Source organism: Stegodyphus dumicola, chromosome 8 (genome assembly GCF_044657685.1).
Source record: "Stegodyphus dumicola isolate Sdum_Otavi_A_Nest chromosome 8, ASM4465768v1".
Lineage (NCBI taxonomy): Eukaryota > Metazoa > Arthropoda > Arachnida > Araneae > Eresidae > Stegodyphus > Stegodyphus dumicola.
Window position 1 is genome coordinate 105,536,274 of NC_140775.1, and position 21,800 is coordinate 105,558,073.

General features: G+C 32.5%; 1 protein-coding gene across 2 annotated transcripts in view; it reads right to left on the minus strand.

Annotated features, from left to right (window-relative positions):
* The window catches only part of LOC118194829 (WD repeat-containing protein 5 homolog), a 112,744-nt gene that overhangs the window by 44,578 nt on the left and 46,366 nt on the right, over positions 1 to 21,800 (minus strand). For both annotated transcript variants that reach the window (XM_085822223.1, XM_085822222.1), the window contains exons 6-8: positions 6,075 to 6,158; positions 5,777 to 5,832; positions 2,206 to 2,252 (exon numbers count right to left, since the gene is read on the minus strand). In XM_085822223.1, coding sequence (XP_085678349.1) covers positions 2,206 to 2,252; positions 5,777 to 5,832; positions 6,075 to 6,158 — 187 coding nt within the window. The remainder of the gene's footprint in view (positions 1 to 2,205; positions 2,253 to 5,776; positions 5,833 to 6,074; positions 6,159 to 21,800) is intronic.

Consider the following 21,800-nt stretch of genomic DNA (forward strand, 5'->3'; position numbering starts at 1 on the left):
CGTAGAATCAAAAAATGGAAAAACATTGGTACGTTATTTCAGAAAAAGTCCGATTTTGTGTCAAAATACCTATGTTAGAACAATACTTTATATAAATCTAATATATATCCCAAGTCGCACTTTAGTGACATGAAAAACGCAATTTGAATTTTGTCAATCGGCCCAGCAGAACGGGAGATATAGAACTCCCATTTTTTTTGTGCAGTGTACATACTTTAAAAAGATACTGCCAAATGGTGTCGCACATAATTTGCAAATTCTCTTAATTTTTTTGCACATGAGTGTACACTCCTCTTTTTAAAATAATAATAAAAAACATTTTTTTACGGGTTCCATTTGAAAGAAATTTTCCATTTTATTTATTTGTTTTATTTTTGCTATTGCAAGATTCTGAAAACATTGCATTTAAAAGCTGCTTTGAATGGTATGAAACAGACTGGAAGGCTGTGTTCAATTAAAAACTGAATTAAACAGCAGTTGGCTTTTATAATATCTGCTTCATCATCTTTCTTGCCTTTCAAAAAACACATGTTATTTAAAGCTATCTTTTATGCCATGCACAACTGAAAAGTCTTTATTATGTACAATGTAAAATGCAACTTTTACAGACACTTTGTATGTTTTAATGCAAAAAGATTTTATATTATGCTCAAAGGGGGTGTTTTTTAACATTTTGCGTGTTACCTTTATTTATTAAATATCACCTAATCATTTCATCAGATAGCTAGAAGTGTTCAGGAAGCTCACCACATGTTTGGCTACCGTCACTCTATGGCGGCTCTCAGGGCTGTGTGATGCATCACTAAGAGACATATCCCTTGACCTGAACTTTTGGAACCATTGCCTGGCAGCTCATTTGTTAACAGCATCATTCCCAAAGGCCTGGCAAATTTGGTTATTTGATTTTGCTGCTGACAGGCCCACTTTAAAATCATACAGCTAACAACTCCGAACAAGCACCTTTGGAGCGTCCAATTCAATCAGTCACCATGTCAGCTATGTTTGAAGTACCGATGCAACGCACTTTTATATTCTTGGTCTGGACTTCCATTTTAACCACTTCATTGCCAAGTTTGGCAACTATTTTTATAATGCGGTTCACTTTTCCAATGCCATATCAGAAACATGAAGAACTTTTTTTGGTTACCTTGTAGAACTGTCTTCCCCCCCCCCCGGCAGTGTACACTTGGGAGGGAGAGGAACGCCAGTCTATTCTTATTGGGTATTACAAGAATATACAAACTATTCTCTCAGAGAACATTTAAAAATAAAGGTAAAAATGATGGTGTTTTAACCTGATTTTTTTTTTTTTTTTTCCTTCCCCATTTTACATAATCTTCATTATCTGTTATCTTACAAAGTGAAATTAAAATTACTTTATCATGAAAAGAACTCATTTTGATGCTTAATATGAGAACATTTAACTATACAAATTTTAATAATAAACCAGCTGCACTTTAAGTAAATACTGCAGCAATTTCAATTCCAAAACTTTCAGACTTTGATGCAAAATTCTTAGAAATGTTTCACTTTGACTTTCATAATTGGAAAACTGTTTAATGCTTATGAGAAAGAGATTTGCTTTCAACAGTATAAAAGTGCATGGGGCTTTATAGAAGGAAGACTATACTGAAAAATTATGTGCTTGTTGAATTCTTACTTTTGAGTAAATAGGAAAAACAAGAGTGCAGATAATTTGACTTTTCCCTAATGTACATAACTCAGACGAAAATGAGAACGCGTTATCCTATCCAAGTAATGTAATAAAAGTTACACTGCTTGGATAGGATATTTCTTAAAAGTAAAGAGCATGTAATTTAATGTCATACCTAATAATAATAAGTTAATAGTAAAAATTTTAATAGTAAATAATAAGTTAATAGTAAAAATTTTAAGTATTTCCTTAACATTCATGATGAATTTGTGCATACTATTTTATATTACAGCTATTTGAATGTCTGATCGCATCAAAAATAGAATACTGAGTAAAGCATTCAATATGAGTAAAACTTTCAATATCATTCACAAAAACTGAATTATGCCCATTAAAACATAGATGTATAATACTATTCCTGTAACATGAATTATGCACACTAAAACATAATTGTATTTCTCAGTATTCATAAAAAAGTAGCTTTGATAGTAATAATTTCAACAAACATACAAATATATCTAAGATATTTACACAATTACTTGAAAACTTACCACAAGAGAAAGTTTGCACAGTGTTTCCAGCAGTGTCATATATGAAGCTTTGAGAGAAAAAATGAAATATAAAATTTTTATATTTATAACATGTGCTATTAAAAGTAATGCAACATATCAGACTAAGAGAACAAAAATAGCCTAACCCTCTCCATACCTGAGGAAATGTACATTATATGCGAATACAAAATGATATTGAACTCCAAATGATAACTGCATGCATATGAATGCAAAAGGGGGATACGGGATTCCCCTGTGTCTGAATATATCTATATGTATGACGGGGGTCTCCTATCAAAAGACATGCAAAATTATAGCCTAGATTTTTCATGCAAGAGCTACAAAGTACATGGATTTTAGACCACTAAATTAAATCTAGAAAGATTAAAGGACCCTTTTGGGGATCCTCAACCACATCAAAAAGCATAAAAATGCTTCGAGAACATTGCACAAAAACTATTTCAAATCTGGAAGAGAGTATGCTGAACGGTGATATGTTCGACTCTTTCATTTGCAATAAAGGTTTCGGTTTTGAAAAAAAAAAAAAGTCCCAGATACCTTCAATACTGGCAATGAGAAAGTTTATTTAGCATATTTAAATGCATTTTCACATAGAGACATGCATCATTTTGTTTGATTAATTACAGCATAATGAATATTTTACTCATTGGAATCTTTCATTTATGAAGATCATATATCTTTTTTTATGCCTACAAGGAAGTTATTTTTTCAGTTAACATGCAGAATTATGTCCTGATGAACTAGTTAATATTTGTGAATAAAATCATATTTGGAAACTGTCAGGCAATAAAGACAAAGAATTTAAAAGCAGAACTTTGGTCAAGTGCTTAATTGCACAAAATATAAGATCTTTAAATCTTCCATGCATTAACTGCACATAGCTGATATTAAAGTGCTACTTTTTGCCAAAGCATAAAATTTCTAACATACCTTTCAAATTTAATCAATCTATTGCTGATTAACAAACTAGTGATTTAAAAACAATATATGCAATTCTTAATAGCTTAAACATTAAAAAAAAAATTTTTTTTTCCATAGAGGATGTAATTGATATAAAGTACAATAAATTTAGAATATATCTAACTGCTTATTTAACATATCTTTTTATGCACATTTTTTGATATGATTAATATAAGATCTTTCTAACAACTTACATTATGCAACTGATATAGAATCTTCTCTTTTCTTATTCTTTATTGGAAAGTTCTTTTAGATGTTAGACCATAATCTGAAGTTTTCAAATAATACATTTTTAACAGAACCTTTCTTATCGTAATGAGAATATTTTCATAAAACTTGATCTTTTAAGCACTCTTGTATTTGGCTGTACAATGTAATTAATATGTTTAAAAGTCTATGATGAATATTGAGGAAATAAATTTTTGAACACCTTGCTATATGCTAAAGCAACTAATAATAAACAGCAGGAACAGACATAATATAAATAAATTGTAGTATTATAACTTTGAATGTTGAACAGACTTAATAGTACTGCAAATTTACACCGATTTCTATTGCTCATTATTTAATGCTTTAGTATCTGATGTTCTTTTGTTACATGTTAGAAGAAAGAAATATAACAATTATTAACGACAACTACAATCTATTCTATTCTCCTTTTAATATTTTAAACAAAACTGCTGATTAGTACAGGGTGGCACATACTGTATATACCAAATGCACATATGAATGCTGGACATGAATACATTGCCAAACAGGAGGGAATCGCCTAATTTTATTATGCCACACAATGATAGTTTGTACAGATGTGATTATGGCAGAGGAATTCTTCATTTGAACTGATTCTGTCACAGTGATCCACTGTTTAGTGTTCGCTGTAGCAGAACAGCAATAATCTTCGTATGGCTGTATCCGAAAGGAACAGTATTCTCAGGTAGGTGAGACTGTGAAAGGCCAAGAGCAGTGTTCTGAGGTGGCAGTCACAAGGCAAGGGAAAAAGTGTCCTAGGCAATCAGCATGGCGACATGCACAAACATTTACAACTGTTGTAATGTTCACTAGACCGCTTACTGGATGATTTGAAGTTCCATTGATATAAACTGAGGGGATTCAAGAATTGAAAGAAATTGATTGCCCACTGAAATTCTTGAAATGATTAACCAAAAACCACCGTTTAATGATTAACCAAACAACAACTACTGATGTTTGATGAAGCAAATGCTTTCAAGACTGGATACGTTGATTAGATTATCAAGACTTTATATGTTCTGATCCTGTTCTCAGGAAAATATACATTTATAAGAAAAGGATTATTGGTCCCTATTTTTCAGGATGACACCAGATGTATAGTGACTGTGAATGGTGACTGCTACTCTAAAATACTACAGAATTTCTTATTTCAGAATTGCAAGCTGAATACCTTTTGGTTTCAGCAAAATAGTGCAACACCATGCCAAGGAATGGCTATAAAGAAAAATGTTTCCCAATTGTGTGATACCCCACTTTGACTATGTGATGTAGCCATTCCATTCCCCAAATATAACAGCTCTGAATAACTTACTCTGGGGTTATGTGAAAGAAAGGATCTTTGTTAATCATTTGCAGATACTGACAAACTTAAGATTGCATTCATCATGAAATAAGCATCAATCACAGGATATATTACGGTGTGTTATGGAAACCTTCCCACACTGCTTTTGGCAATGGTGGACATTTGGAGGAAATTGTTTTCAAGGTGTAGTGAGGTCCGTCGGAATGTGTTACATACAGTCAAAAGTCGTTAATCCAGACTCGTCGGGACTTCGGCGATTCCGGATTATAGATCATCAGTTTAAATCTGGTAAGATGGCATGCAGAAATTATAAAATTAAAAATATGAAACCATAACTTATGAAATAAAGAACAATTATGATCTAAAGGGTATCAAAATAAAAAAAAAAAAAAAAAAAAAAAAAAAAAACAGCTTAATATTTATTTGTTCACTTTATTAAACATTTCTTTCAATGTAGGTTGTTTAAGTTGCTTCGTTTTATGTGATAATACTTTCTCTTTAATTCTATAAACAGACATAATTTCTTCTTCAGTTACAAAGTTCCGCTGTTCAAGTCCTATAATTGCTGTGTCGAGAATACCGACTAATTTGTCAATCGAAATTTTTTCATTTTCAATAACCTCTGTGTCACTTTCTTCACTATCGGAAGCGGATTATAATGACGAGGAATTTGATTTAAATCATATCAAAGACGGAGTACATCGAGATGAAATATTACATTTAGTAAGGAATTATAAGCCAAATAAAATAAAAACATCTGTCCTGAAGATAAGGGTAGTGCTGACAGATCAACTTCCAATTCATTGCGCAACGCATGCACAGAAAGTTTGTAGCTTTGAGGTCCGGATTATAGATCATTCTGGATTTTGGGTGTCCAAATTAACGACTTTTGACTGTATTGCAGTAATTGACAATTTATGTACTTATATTTCATAACTATATTAAATTACTCTTTGCATTCACCTATTCTCTGTTATCATTTGGATTTGGTAGATACAATATGCACTCTCCTGTATTATGTGTTGAATAAAATCTTACCATAAACCATCATAACTACTGGAAAGCATATATTTTCCACAATAAGAAAAATCAACCTAAAACGAAAATAACAAATGTAACAAGAATTAATTTTTTTTGCTGAATATTTTAGTTTAGCTTTAAAAATTTGAATGTCAGTAAACAATTACTTGATAATATGTGCAAATGAACTGATCAACAGTAATTTACATCCAGCAAATAAAGTCTAGCACCTGATTATTATAAAGTTATTTTTAAGGAATTCAGTAAAATGTTTGCATAATGAATAAAACTTCAGAAATAAAAAGAAAATACCTACAGATGTAATACGATCAGAATGCGAAAGCAGTTCTCGCACACATCTCCCTGTTGCAACGTCCCATAAAATCACACTTAAATCATCCTAAAATAATGATCAATAGAAAAATTTATCAGAAATTTATTTAAAAAACATTAATGCAAAGCAGCAAAAAATTAATAAAGATTTTAATAATTTAATAAATTTATGATAATTACTTATTTCATTTAAAAACTTGTAATATATGGCAAAACATTCAACTTTTCAATACGTCATTCCATTCAAGTGTGTTCTTTTAAAGTGACTGGACATTAGGGGGCCCAATTGCCAAATCCTGGTAGTGATAAATTATCGCCCACCACATTTGGACACAACTGTAGAATCATTAGATTTTTTTTTAAAGCAGGAAATACAAAAAATGTGCAATGCCCTCGCCTGGACTCTGACCTCCCTAATATGCATATGTATGCTTCCAGTTATACCACAAAGGCATGTGAAAAGAAGGGAGAAAATACTTCATAATGTAACATGTATTTCCAAATACAGATTAAATTACTTTAACAGACTAGCTCAGATTTATATCTTATAAGCTGCATAATACAGCCATGTTTCTGTTTCATTGTATAATTATTCTGATAACTTTAAATCTATTTTATTTTGTACAAAATGCATATTTAGTACATCTTGTATAACACAGTTCATTAAATGTTAATGGTAACTTTCTTATGCTAAAGATAAAAAAAAGTTATGTCAATGCATAGTAAAGCTTATTAACTTTCAGTAACACTTATCACATACTAAATATTTTCTTATAAAATTATCAGAAAATAATATAACATGCATACATTTTCCAGACACATTTTATATCTTCCAGGGATAATTTTTTGAGGCATTTCTCCAAAATATTTTCTTAAGGACATTCTTCCCCCCTAACACCATGTGAAATAAACACTGCAAATTTTCTTAATGGCAACCTTTTTACAGAACAATTACAGATGTCCATTTATCTGTATTTTCAGTCATCCTAGGATAGTCAGGATTCTACTCAATGTAACGAAAACCTGTTTAAAAAAAACTTAATTGTTGTAAACTCTACATGAAATATTTATCAGCTTAGACAATAACACAAATTAATTCAGATTTATTAATTTTGTCATTTATGATAATTTTCCCCTTGCAATTCATAATTTAGCATTAAGTTACTCAGAAGAACAAAGAACTGAGACGGTGATAAAATGAAAGAAATACTCACCCCGTCTCAGTTCTTTGTTCTTATGACAAGAAATGTTTAAATTACTTTAAAAAAGTCTGCTCTAAAAATCAAAATTGTTTGCAAACATGTACAATGTATAATCTAGTAAATTAGATATGTATATATCTGAAATGTACACTGCACAAAAAAAAGGGGTGACAGTTCTATATCTCCCGTTCTACTGGACCGATTGACACAATTCAAAATGCGTTTTTCATGTCTCAAAAGCGCGACTTCAGATATGCATTAGATTTATATATATCATTGTCGTAATATAAGTGACACAAAATTGGACTTTTTCTGAAATGACATGCGAATTTTTTCCCATATTTTGATTATATGTTTCAAATTATGCCAAACTGCCAAGTTTTGTAAAAATCGTAAGAGCAGTTTTTTAAAAATTAGCTCTCCAAATTTTAGCTCTTCAATGTTAATTGAATTTGATCTCTCTTTTTTTTTTATTAAACTTATTTGATTTATCCTTTCATACTTCGAAATTTAGGTTCATTCGAAATAAAATTTGCAGACATTTTATGATTTATTTTAAAAATAAATTTGAATTATAACCTATAAAATTTTTGCCATCATCTTAAGGTAGATGTATTTCTAAGCACATTTGCAAAAAATTAGCTTTTTATTCAAAATTTTCTAAGATATATGTGAATTTAAATTTTGGCGCATTTTTAAATTTGGTGCATTTATTATAAGCGACAATAACGAAAATGTGGTTTACACACTTTCTTAAAATTATTTGAAAGTATGAACGATGAAAGAATGAAAGAAAAAGGGGGAAAAGGAAACTAGGTTGCTATAAATTAAGAAGTTCCTCAAGTGAATTATTCTTGGCTAAAAAAAAAAAAAAAAAAAAAAAACAAGATAAATTTTTAAACTTCTCCCACAAATTTCTCACCAAAAATTATAAATTTTAATACAGCAAGTGAAGGCTATTTGCGTGCAAGGAAAAAGCCGCTGTGGAGTACTTTCTAAAAGAAACCTGTACGTATTTATGTTATACACACAGAAAACCAACCATACAGCCAAACTGTTAGCCCTAGGATTGAACTCCGGTCAAACACCCAGTATTCAGTGATCTTATCCACCTGTCACTGGTGTGTCTCATGCTTACAAGAAATAAACGGTGTAATTTACAAGGTGGAATGATCTGACAAATATTTGATTGAACAAGATTAAAGACAAAATGAATTATAAATGCCAGAATAAAAATGAAAATGCTTCATATAAGGTCCAGTTATTAAACTCCAGGACTGACGTAACTGTAGAAGAACGAAAAGTCAGAAGATGGCGCTAATGATTGCATATTGAAGAGTGTTTTCTTGCGCAAGTGCAATGCAATCGGCGCCATTCTGAAGTAAGTGGTTCTCGTGGAAAGGTATATTAAAACGTAGCTCTTAAATTCTTATTGTCAAAGTGAAAATGGAGCAAATAATTAACATTAAATTTTTCTTCAAATTGGGCAAGACAGCTGCGGAAACCTACAAAATGTTAAAACAAGTTTATGGCGAGGAAGCATTATCCCGATAAAGAACTTTTGAATGGTTTAAACACTTTCGGGACGGGCGCGAAAACCTCAAAGATGATCCACACACAGGTCGGCCGCAGTCCGTACACATGGCGGAAGCAACTGAAAAAGTTCACGATACGTTGAAATATGATCGCCGATTGACTATTCGAGTACTCGCCAATGAATTCAACATGGACAAAGTGATGATTCGGTGAATTTTGAGGCAAGACCTAGGCAAATGCAAGATTTGTTCCACATTCGTTCTTCATCATTTAAGGGATGAACAAAAGCAATTGAGACTGGCGCATGTGGCGAACTTATTGATAACGCTGATGCTGACTCTGCATTTCTGGATAGGATAGTCATGGGAGACGAGTCTTGAAACCAAGTGTCAAAGTTCCAAATGGCGGTCTCCAAGTTCACCAAGGCAGAAAAAATTTCGTTTTCAAAAGTCCAAAATCAAGGTCATGTTAATCGCTTTCTTCAATTGCGATGGACTCATTCATCATGAATTTCTTCCTCCTAACATGACTATCAATGGAAGTTCTACACAGAAGTTCTTGACCGACTTCGAAAACGAATTCGTAGAGTGAGGCCTCATTTTCAACAAAATGGGAGCTGGCTGCTGCTACATGACAATGCCCTCCCACACATTGCGTTGCCTGTGAGGCGCTTTTTAGCCCAGCATGGTGTAGTTGAAAAGCAGCATCCACCATACTCTCCAGACCCGCAGACTTTCTCCCGTTTCTTAAGCTGAAAAATTTGCTGAAGGGAACAAGATTTCAGGATGTCGAAGCTATCAAGAAAACTGTAACGTTACTATTAAAGAGCATTCCAAAAGAGGACTTTAAAACTTCCTTCTGAAATTTGTACAGCTGAGCAAAGGCGTGCATTACGACCGATGGGGATTACTTTGAATCATATTAAATGGTTATGTATTTAACATCTTTTTCTTCTGAGTTATTCCACAAGTCCTGGAAATTAATATCCAGACCTTGTATAATGTGCAGCATGATTTTATACGTAAAACTTGACAGAGATATGTAATTAATAAAGCATCTAACTGATATAAACTTATCATTCAGATCTTTAAAAGTGTTCAAACAGTAAAAAAATTATACTGCAGGCCTTTACCACTTTATGTGTATAGCATGTTGTAGTGTTAGGTGGTAGGAACACTATTTTGATGTTGGGATGATTTTAATATTGTGACTGACATGGAGCATTATCTAATAGTAATAGCACTTTGAAGCTCAAATTTTTGTGCCTTAAATAACGTTCAATGTTTGTCACAAACAATTTAAAAACTAATCTTTAAATAAATTTCCAGTTACCCAAGTTCTTGAATTTGCTTTCCAATATACTGGTAAGATTTTTTTTTTTATTTATGCTTTTAAGTGCACAATACTTTAAACATCTATAAATTAGCAAGGCTTTTGTCATAAATTCCACCAACGCATTACTGCACAAAAGTTACATTAGATGATTTTTACACATCTTAAATCCAGGTCTTTTTTCGATATAAACTTTCAACTGGGCATTTTTTCCCCACCTTTCAATTCAGCATTTTTTTCCCCACCTTTCAACTGGGCATTTTTTCCCCACCAAAGACCAGTTTCGTAGGCACTGAAAACTTGATCTGCTGTGTATGCTTGCTCTTCTACAACGTTTTGGATGTTTTCTGGATACGTCTTGTCAGCTTCATGATTAGTTGATGCAGATTCTCCTTGAATGCTTATGCTATGAATTGCAAAATGGCTTTTGAAATTTTAAAACCAACCTTTACTTGCCACAAAATTCTTCATGTTCTTTAAGGTGTTTGTAAGTTTTAAGTGCTTTTTGTTTAATGATAGTACCATCCAATGGAATTCTTTTTTGACAGCTATCATCAATCCAAATGCTGAGTGCCTTTTCCATCTTCTCAATTAGTGGTGCCTAGGGGCGAGCTGCACATTTTGCGGATGTCGAAGATACTGCACTTCTTCATCTCTTTTTCAGCAGCAACAGCTTGATTTCTTTTTCATTTTTTTTAATAGTCCAGAGTATTGCTTCATTCAAACAAATTAATACTTTTTCCAATGGGAGATGCTTTTCCTCCTTTTAAAAAGATGATGCAATATTTGTGTTAGCATTTACTTCTTTTATTCAAAAACATTTCTGTTCAAACATCAATTGTTATATATTTGCTTTATTCAGAAACATTGCCATCAAACATTACCGTTCTAAAAAAAACTGTGTTGTTGCCATTCGGGAAAATATATTTAAAAACATTTACATTCGAGCATTCTGACTTTGTTCCGAACTCGGAACATTAAGAACTTATACTTAAAAATATTAAATCTGTAATATTATAGTTCTAAAGTCTTTAACTGTCATATAGATTCACCGCTGTTTTCTATTCTTTTTCTGTGTCCTAGTTTTAGTAATATGTGGAGTGTTGTTATAGTTATCCCCAGCATCACTAATGTCATCACCATCATCATCCTCCTCTGATTCAGCTTGATATTGCCATGACTTTAATTAGCTCACATGAGTTGTCGTACTAAAGTTCTTTCACCTTCTCATCTAATTGAGTCGCTCTATGGGTATCACTTGGTAAAACTTCTGTAACTACCAAAGGTCCTGGATATTTTGTTCTATTTTTGTTGATTCTCCAGTTGATTTAGGTACTCTTCTCATAACTACTATTTCTCCTCGTTCGAATGTTAAAGAATTGCTTTTCTTTTCGTCATAGTTTGCTTTCATTTTCACCTGTATATCTTCAATTCTTTTTCTAGCTTCATTCTGTAAGATTACTGGGTTCTCCCATTCATTTGCGTCTTCATCTGTAATCATCCTCATCAATCTGTCGTTAAATTTTGGTGAATAACCGTGAAGCATTTTGAAAGGAGTTTTATTGGTAGTCTTATTTATCATATTGTTTAGATTTCTTTTGCACTCCTTAATCTTTTTGTCCGAGTGCCTCTGATTCGGATTTTCCACCCACACTTATTTTAATCGTAGCCAAAATTGTTCGATTTGCTCTTTCCACCATTTCATTACCACTTGGATGTTGAGTTGAATTGAGTGTATGACTGATTCCATTATTTTGACATTACTCTCGAAATTCCTTCGCTGTGAAACATGTTCCTCTATCGCTGATAATTTTTTCTGGTAAACCAAAATCATCTACAAAACTCTTCAATGCAACTAACACATACTTGGTTGCAATACTTTTCATAGGATATAAGCGTGTAAATCTTGTAAAATTATCAATTATTACAAATAATTCTTTATTTCCTTTTGAACTTTTTACAAATGGTCCTAAATGATCTATATCAGTGGTTCTTAACCGGGGGTGCCCCCCCCCGTACTAAAGAACCCAGGGGTGCGGGAATGTATTTTTGAGGGTGCAGGTGAAGCCCCTACCTAACCATAAAAATTATTAAATATCATTTATTAAATTTCTTATAATAAAATATTTGAAATCAGCAATAGTGTCCCCAATACTGAAGCTCATAAAAATTGGTAGCCGTTAGCTCACTTATCGGCAAAAGACACAAGAAAGAGCCAGTGCGGATGGGCGTATATACTACGCTACGAAAAGGCATGAAACGCTACAAACGAACGCGAACAGGCAGCTAGGTGATGGAGAAAAGAAAAAAAACATTTTGTGGGAATGCAAGCGGAGAACGTTATCCCAGCTTGTGCATGCGCTAAGTTCAATATGTGCTACTCCAATGGAATCTACGGATTCACAGATTTGTATCTGCATCTACTGCGCCTGTGTTAGGTTGAGTCAAGTTGAGTCAACTATGGTGTCTGCGACATGTGTATTGTGTATTCTGACTTGTCCAGAAACCTCTTGAGACTATACATTCTTAATTGCCCGTTCAAGCCGAATAGGATTCAGTAATATTACAAACGTAAGAACATTATATATATTATATTACATTATTTCTAAATAATTAAATTGATTATAGTGAACACCATTATGTCAAAAAAACGACAAGTATGCCCATTATGGATTTACCTGCACAACCGAAAAAGATGGCACACAACGACCGCAATGTCTTCCATGATATTTTCAGGCAGCAATCTCAAACCATCAAAGTTATTAGATCATTTCAACAATCTGCATGGTGGCGAAAAAGCGCATAGCATGAACAGCTTGAAGTCAAAGAAGTCTCGGTTTGATACCAATGGAACTATCCTAAAATTGTGCGGACCAGCAATTCAAAAACCTTTATTAGAAGCGTCATATCAAGTGGCATATTTGTGTGCAAAAAAAAAAAAGAAAAAAAAAAAAAAGAAACCTCACACGATCGCTGAAGAGTTGATTAAACCTTCTGCTTTAATTATTGCTAAAACAGTTTTAGATTCAGAAGCACATAAAAAAATCTAACAGATTCCATTATCGAATGATATTATACGATCGCGAATACAAGATCTCAGTGAAGATATTTTAATGCAAGTAATTGAAGACATAAAAATCAGTCCACTAAAAATAAGCATGCAACTAGATGAGTCAACTGATGTTGATAATTGTAGCCAACTTTTGGTATTTGTCAGGTATGTGAAGGAAAAAGAGGTGATAGAAGAATTTCTATTTTGTGAGCCACTGGAGGTGAATACGAGAGGAATTGATGTTTTCAATCGCATCAAAGATTTTTTTACTAAATATCAATTACCAATGAATGTGATTGGTTCAATATGCACTGATGGAGCCCAAGCAATGTTAGGAAAAAATTCAGGTTTTTTTCACACATGAAAAAAGAATTACCGGAAGTTATAATAACGCATTGCATGTTGCATCGTCATGCACTTGAGTCGAAAGCATTGCCAGAAAGTTTAAAACAACATCTAACTACAGCAGTAAATGTAGTAAAATACATCCGAGGGCGAGCGCTTAATCATCGCATTTTTCGTGCATTTTGCGAAGAAATTGGTGATGATCATACCATGCTCCTTTATCACACCGAAATACGATGTTTATCTAAAGGTCGCATACTTAACAGAGTTTTTGAATTGCGTGAGGAAATTATTGAATTACTGACTAGTCAAAACTGTTATTTAGTAAAAGATTTTGAGAGTAATGATGCAATGCTGAGGCTAGTCTACATAGCAAACATATTTAGCCATTTAAATGAATTGAATCTATCAATGTAAGGATTTGGTATAAATATAATAATATCTAGTGAAAAATTATCTTCATTTATCGCAAAATTAGAAATTTGGATACGTCGAGTAGAAAAGGGGAATTTTGCAAACTTTCCCTTGCTTGATTCTGTTATTGCAAAAAATGAAAAGAATACAATTATACCCGACATCGTAATACATTTGAGACGATTGAGCGAATCATTCAATGAATATTTTTCTACCGGAAATATTACCAAAACTCAGAGATGGATACTGGATCCATTTCTATTTGACTTAAATTTGATGGATGATAGTGATCTGAAAAAAGATCAACTTATTGAAATGCGTGCAAGTGGACATGTTCAAATGGAATTCGAACAATTAGAATTGCAACAATTCTGGTGTTCACAGTTACAACGTTATCCAGAGTTGGCGAATGGAGCACTGCAGTTACTCTTACCCTTTGCTACCACCTACTTGTGCGAAATGGGATTTTCATCGCTTTTGCATATAAAAACTAAAGCGAGAAATCACTTAAATGCAAGTCATGACTTAAGCTTATGTCTTTCAAAAAAGGAACCTCGCTTCGCCAGTATAATGAACAAACAACAGACTAGTCATTAACAAAAATAATATTGTTTTGAATTTATATAAAATGTACAGTGTTTTTCAATAAACAATAAGTTTCGAAAAAATGTATTTTTCTAGACTAAAAAAATTAAAACACATTTTTCAATGGGGTGCGGAGATATATTTTCAGATTCAATGGGGTGAGACTCGCTAGAAAGGTTAAGAAACACTGATCTATATGAATGATTGCAAAAGGTCTTCTACCAGGTCTAATTCAATGCAGTACTCCTTGTTTCTTACCACTAAGCACTTTATTTACTAGACATTCAAAACATATTGAAATGTGACACATAACATATTGTTTCATTCCTTTAACCCAGTATGACTCCTTGATTTTGGCAACAGTTCTATCTGCTGAAAAATGTCCCAAAAGATCATGAAATTTTACTACAATACCATTTCTCATCGACTTAGGTATGACATATAACAATTTCTCCTTTTCCTGATCTTTTACTTTACAAAACAATCGATTATTCTTCAAGATGTAATTTTCAGTTACATATTTCTCTGCAATCATTCTATCATTTATCTTTTTCTTTAAAATGTCTATTAATTTGCATAATTCTGGATCTGAATGCTGAATCATAAGAATCTGTTCATCTATCTTTAGCTTTAAACAAATTTCCAAGGTGTTTTCGATTATAGAGTCTAAAGTTTCTTCTGGCTGATCAACTGACGATCGGCTTAATGCATCTACGCGACTCATTTTTTTACATTGTCTTTGCTTTATTTCAAGATTGTATTCCTGGATCAGATTACTCCATCTTGCTATCTGACTATTTGAAGTTTTCTTCGCATTTAAATAAACTAAAGCTTGACACTCTGTAATTACTGTAAATCGGATTCTAATTAAAAATTGTCGAAGTCGTGTCAAAATCCAAACTATAGCCATTAATTCTAATTTTGCTTGAATGATAATTATTTTCTGCTTCTGTTGTTCCTTTACTTACACAATAAACTAAATGCCACTTTTTATCTTCACCTTTTTGCAACAGCATTCCTGCCAGCCCTTTGCTGCTAGTGTCTGTGTGCACTTCAGTCTCTGCTTTAACTCCTTCCTTTTTAGATACTTTCTTTTACCAGTAATTGCTTTCTTAGGAGATCTGTCTATTCCCTCATTTATCTTAGATTGCTTTACAGATGGATTTACATCTTCCCGAGACTTATTTGCTTTTACAATATCTTTTCCCGGTTGTCTTTTATTTCGTTTCTCAAGTGCTGTAATTTTACAATTCTTGCTATATTTCTTAAGCTTTTAATTATAATATGTTTCTTGATTAAACTTACATTCTTTAATATCATTCATATCATCACTTCTAGTTTCTTCTTTCGTATATTTATTTTCTTCATTTGTATTCTGTTTAACGATTTTCTTTGAAGTTCTTTTCCCTGACTTTTACAGTATTTGGATTTTCAAACTTTCCATTATAGTCCAGAGTTGCTGCCTTTTCATCGTTGTCAACTGATTCTGGACAGGAATCTTCATCATTTAAATTAAAATTGTCTTCTGATTCACTTTCATTTTTACAATTTTTAACTATTATTTTGCCATCTCTAAATACTTTTACTTTTTGTTTGGCAAAGTGCTTAACTCTTCAGTTTCAACTAATTCTGCTACTATCGCTCTACCGATACATTTATTCTCTCTAAAATTAATTTTTGATCGCTGTAGTTAGTGATTGGTATCACTGTTTCTCTTTGTATTACTTCCAATAATGAGCCCAACTCATCTTCCGATCCAATTATTAAAACATAATTGTTATTTACTTCATCAGTTTTACCTTTCACAAAATTAACTGTATTACTTTCGATTTCAGTTTAATTCACGGAGTGTTGATATCATTTTGCAACTGTGAGAATGGACAATCATTAGCATAGCATATGTGCAAGGTATTACCTATCTTGGTGTATGCAATACGTGGTAAATCAATCCATGTTCGACCAACTAATAAGCCACATGGTTGCGTTTCATCTCTACAATTAGAACTGCAATGTCCTTTCCTTCCACATTATCAATCTCTAAATTAACAGTTACTTTTCCCAATGTTCTAGCGGTTAGTTTACTCTGGTTCACAAAGCCCAATAATTCCTCCATATCAGGTTTTACAATAAGATTCAGTTTCTTAGCCACAGACTGTTTCAATGAACATGAAATAGAACCCGTATCTATGATTGCAGTAATTTCTTCTCCATTATTGATGTAAGCATACTTTAAATATACAGGTGGTGAAGCACCTGAATTCTGGCTCACAGATAAATTATTTTTAACATTTGTCAAGTTTGAATTCTTAGAAAAAATTCAGACTATTAATTAGTCTGAATTTTTTCTATTTTAAAAGTATGACCCTTTTCATTACATTTCCTGCAAATAATTTCTTTTCTAGGTTGAGGACAATCCGTCGCTATATGTCCATAATCATTACAATTGAAGCATTTCGGCTCACCCTTTTCATTTCGGATACCAGAATTATATTACCTTTTCTTATCGTCTATTTTATAAAATTTATCTCTCAAATTGTATTTATTATCAAAACTGTTTTTAAAACCCACTTTGAAATTACCATTTGCCTGCATAGACTCGTTAACATTTCTGGGTCTTGAATACTGATTATAGGATCCTTCATAAAATTTAGAACCAAATTTAGGCTTAGAGTTATGCCTAAAGGTTTTATTTTCTACTTGACGTACTTTTATCCCAGCCCAAATATTTTCATATTCATCTAGTTTTTCAGCCAACTCTTCAGGATTAATGAATTTATACCAATCATCAATGAAATGATCTCGTATAGCAGCGGGGACCCTTTTCTTAAATTGATCCGTAATAATAAGCTGTTTTAAAGAGTCAAAATCTGTTACATTTAATTCAGCAAGCCACTCTTCAAAATAATTTTTTAATTCAAACATGAAATCTCTCCACGTATTACGTAACATTTTAATATGATCAACAAACTTTTTCCGAAACTGTTCAGGGCTTAACTTAAATTTTCTCAATAGCAGTTGTTTAACATGCTTATAGTTGTTAGCTTTTTCTTCTGATTCACGGGCAATTAATTGAGTTATTTCATAAGGCAATAGACTCAACAGCTGAAAAACCCAATTTTGTTCTTCTAATCCAATATGTCATACCTGTCTCTCAAATAAGACTAAATAAAAATTTATATCATCTTCATTCAAATCATACTTATGCATTAATTTACTCATAACACAAATATTACTTCTACTAATATTAGAAGGAACAGAATCATTTACATTACTACTTCTGATTTCTGCTTCTGTTTTCAATTTTTCAAATTCAAATGTTCTTTGCTTATCTTTTTCTAAAATTTCTAACTTTTCCCTGACTAAACGATCATTTATAATTCTATCATTTGTTTAGTAAAGTCTTCGTTATAGTTTTTACTATTCAAAATCATATTCCTTAAGCCTACAATTTTAATATCAGAAGGGACATCTACATCAAGTTCCAAGGCAAGTTCTTTTAAGTCACATTTCTTGCCCCTTATCATATAAGTAATCTTAGACGTCAATTTTCAAATAATAATACAAAAATTATACTGAAGTTCTTTCTGTTTAATACTTAAACATAACATTAACAGTTTATAAATGCATGTACCTTTCTACCTTCAGTTTTTGAGAGCTTCCGCATTCAGTTCATTAAGGCAATATGTTGTTAAATCCTAGTTAATCCCACTTCTGAAATGTTAGCATTTACTTCCTTTATTCCAACACATTTTCGTCAAACATTACCGTTCAAAAATTAATTGTTAGCTACTTGCTTTATTCAGAAACACTGCCATCAAGCATTATCGTTATAAAAAGCTGTTGTTGCCAATCAGGAAAATACATTAAAAAAACGTTTACATTTGTATCTATACTTCTGAAGAAATAAATTTTCTTTTAAACATTTTTTAAAAAATCTTTATTGGACATGCCTCGAGACTGAAACTTAATGTCTTAAAAGATGAGAAATTTATTTAACACACAATGGCTCAATGCAGACTGCTGAGCAACAAAAACATTTTTCTTTTTAGGCCATGGAGATGATGTTTCAAATGTTGGAATCCAAATGTGTAGGTTGTGCATTTTGGAGCTCTTATTGTGATCTCATGTTGTTCACCTTCTGCAACAGTGATGTTTCTTCATTTTCTGTATTGTTTCTATTGTGCTATACTTTGAAGATCATGGAGAGAAACGATTTTCCCGTTACCAGTTAAGGATTCAACGGCTGCTCTCCACCATATGCGTTGTCTCCTTGAAGACATTTTTTCTTACCTTCTTTAGGACCAGATCTTTGAAGACAACTGGCAGGACTTACTAAACAAGGATTCTTATGAGTTAAATGGCTATGTGTGTGCTTTGCTCAATATAGACAAAATTCGTGGGAAGTTCAGTACATTTTTTGGCCAATTTTCTTATTGTGTTATAGGAGAATTCCCACAATTTCTGAATTGTTATAGCGAAACCGTGTTCCAGAATGCTATGTTGTAGGAGGGCAACTTGTACTATAAATAATTCAAATCTAACATTTGCTTAGCTGATATTTCTCAGCTCACAGACTTCCCATTTAACTACACAATGACTATATGCAATTAACAAAATGTAAAAATTGTTTGGGCATGAACAGGAAACAGCTGGTTTATACCTGGAGGAAACAAGTGTAATCAGTAGATAATATATGTCTAGACAAACAATCAGTAGATAATATACGTCTATAACCATCTAAACTGATTATTTCCAGGTTATATCCTCCTATGAGATAATTCATTGTGTGTTCAGAAATAATAAGAATAAGTTGTTCAAAAATTTTCAAATAAAAAAATGAAAAATTAGGTGCTTACTACAGGAAATAAAAATGGGAAGATTAAATATAGTGAACCCACTTTCAGATATTAACTTCCTATGAAGCTGGTCGTCTTAGAAAGATGACATTTAATACCAAAATTTCATAGCTATACTAGTCACTTTTAGAAGTGGTCATCTTTTAAAAAGATGGTTTACTGTATGTTTTACAAGTTCAAGAAATAACTAAAAATTTTTTGAATAAAATGTGTCTGAAAAATAAATTAATATTTTAAAATTATTTATAAAAGTGTATAAATATAAAAAAATCCTCTTTAAAGCAACCACTCAATATTCAAATTTTTCATTTTTAGTGGATGTGACAATGCATTGCTGCATTGAGTATTCACTATCAAATCATCAAGTTTGTTATACAAAAATTCATTAAATTTGTACAAAATATGAAATACATTAAAACAAAGCTCAAATTTTGAGCTTTGATTTGCCCATGTTCTGGTGCAGGACTAAGCATATAAAACATTAAGTGGCTCCCGGTGTCATTGTTTTTCCAAAATGTGACGATCCACATACATACAAATTCTTCCTTATTACAATTCTTTTAAATAATACATTAAATTTTTTTTTAATAATAACATTTGGTGGCAACAATTTGAAAACTGATTTCGATACAAATGTCAGTTATGAGACTATTAGCACTACTAGTGCTAAAAATTATCCAACTAATCAAAAACTACTAATATAGAATAAGTAATGCTTTTAAATTTAAAACAGGATCATTAAATTGTGGAATGAAAAGTGCTGATTACACAAAGAATTCTGCATTACCTCACCTTATTTAGAACAGTTAATTAATGAAATACAGTCAAAAGTCGTTAATTCGGACACCCATAATCCGGACCTCAAAGCTAAAAACTTTCTGCGTATGCGCCAGGTTGACACATGCGCAGAGGCGTTTACGCATGCGCGTAAGACCTTTTGATGCTAAAGCAAAGTTTAAAGAAATTAAACATTTAGCAGTAGTAGCAATAAAAGCTCCCTGAGATATGTTGTGCAGACATTGAAGACAATAAAAGATTTTGAACGTAACCAATTTATTAACAATATAATAAAGAATAAAAACACAGAAAATAAATGTCAACAATATCAGAGTCTTAGGAAAAATATAATATAATCATCATTCATCAAACAATATTTTTACCTGGTCTCCAAAACACTGGCATTCTATACAAACAAAAAGTCCTAAACAGTAATTACGCGGCCTAAAATTGAAGCTGGCTACACATTCAATAAGTCCATAATCAATGGTCAAGAAAAACACCTGAAATTTAAATCAAGTTCTTGAAAACACTTAAAACCGGCCTAACTCCGTTTGCACAAGGAATCGCAGCTCACGTATTTTTAATTGCCGCCTTTATTGAAGAACATGGATGCCACCCACGGCAGTCACTCACATGGTAGCCTCTGGAACCAAGGAACTTTATTCTGGAACAGCCATCCCGCAAACATGAACCAAGGCACTTTATTCACTGGACTGCATGCATCCTTCTGAAGGGGCTGGAAACCGCTCACTCAAGTGCCAGGAAAGCAGGAACTAGAAGGGTTGAGCCAGAGCGACGCGAGATACTTATAGCAGAAGTAGGAATGACGTCATCTCACGGCAACCAATCAGCTATCGGCACGAATCGGCTTTTCAGATGACGTAACATCATGTTTCGTTTTTGCATCTCAATTAGGTTGAAACAGTCCGTTCTCAACGCAAACAGTGGCAGCAAGAAAAAGAAGTAGATGTAACTACTATATTACATTAAAATAAGGACTAAACTAAATAAACATTTCAAGGAGGAGAGATGATGCAGTAAAAGGTTTAAAAATAAGCTATGTTTTCCAACACCTTTTACGTCTGCACATATGCGTGTGCACAAGTGCAGAATACGTTTTAGCGTGACCGTTTTTATGTATAACAGACGGTTGCAAAACTTGTTATATCCAGCTTACTGACAGTAGTAATTCGTGACAATGTACTGCCACAATATTTTCTGATCCAAGAATTTGTTGTATATTAGTACTGAATTGGGCAACATAATCAGCCTGGGGGATACAGAATCCAAATTTTTCCTAAATAAAAACATTAGAGGGCGATGATCTGTACATACTGTAAAATGCTGTCCCTCAAGCTTATGTTGAAAATACTTTACAGCATGTAGTGAGTAATTCTTTATCAGATATTCTATACTTAGTTTCAGCTGGAGTCAGTTTTCGAGGAAAAAAAAGCTAGTGGTTGAAGATGTTTATCCCATAGAAAATGCAAAACAGCTCCAATAGCCACATCTGAGGCATCAACCATTAATGACAACTGCTGACCAAGAGCATGGTAAAAGTGTTTCACTGCATTTGCTATATCAGTTTTATGTTTTTCAAAGGCTTT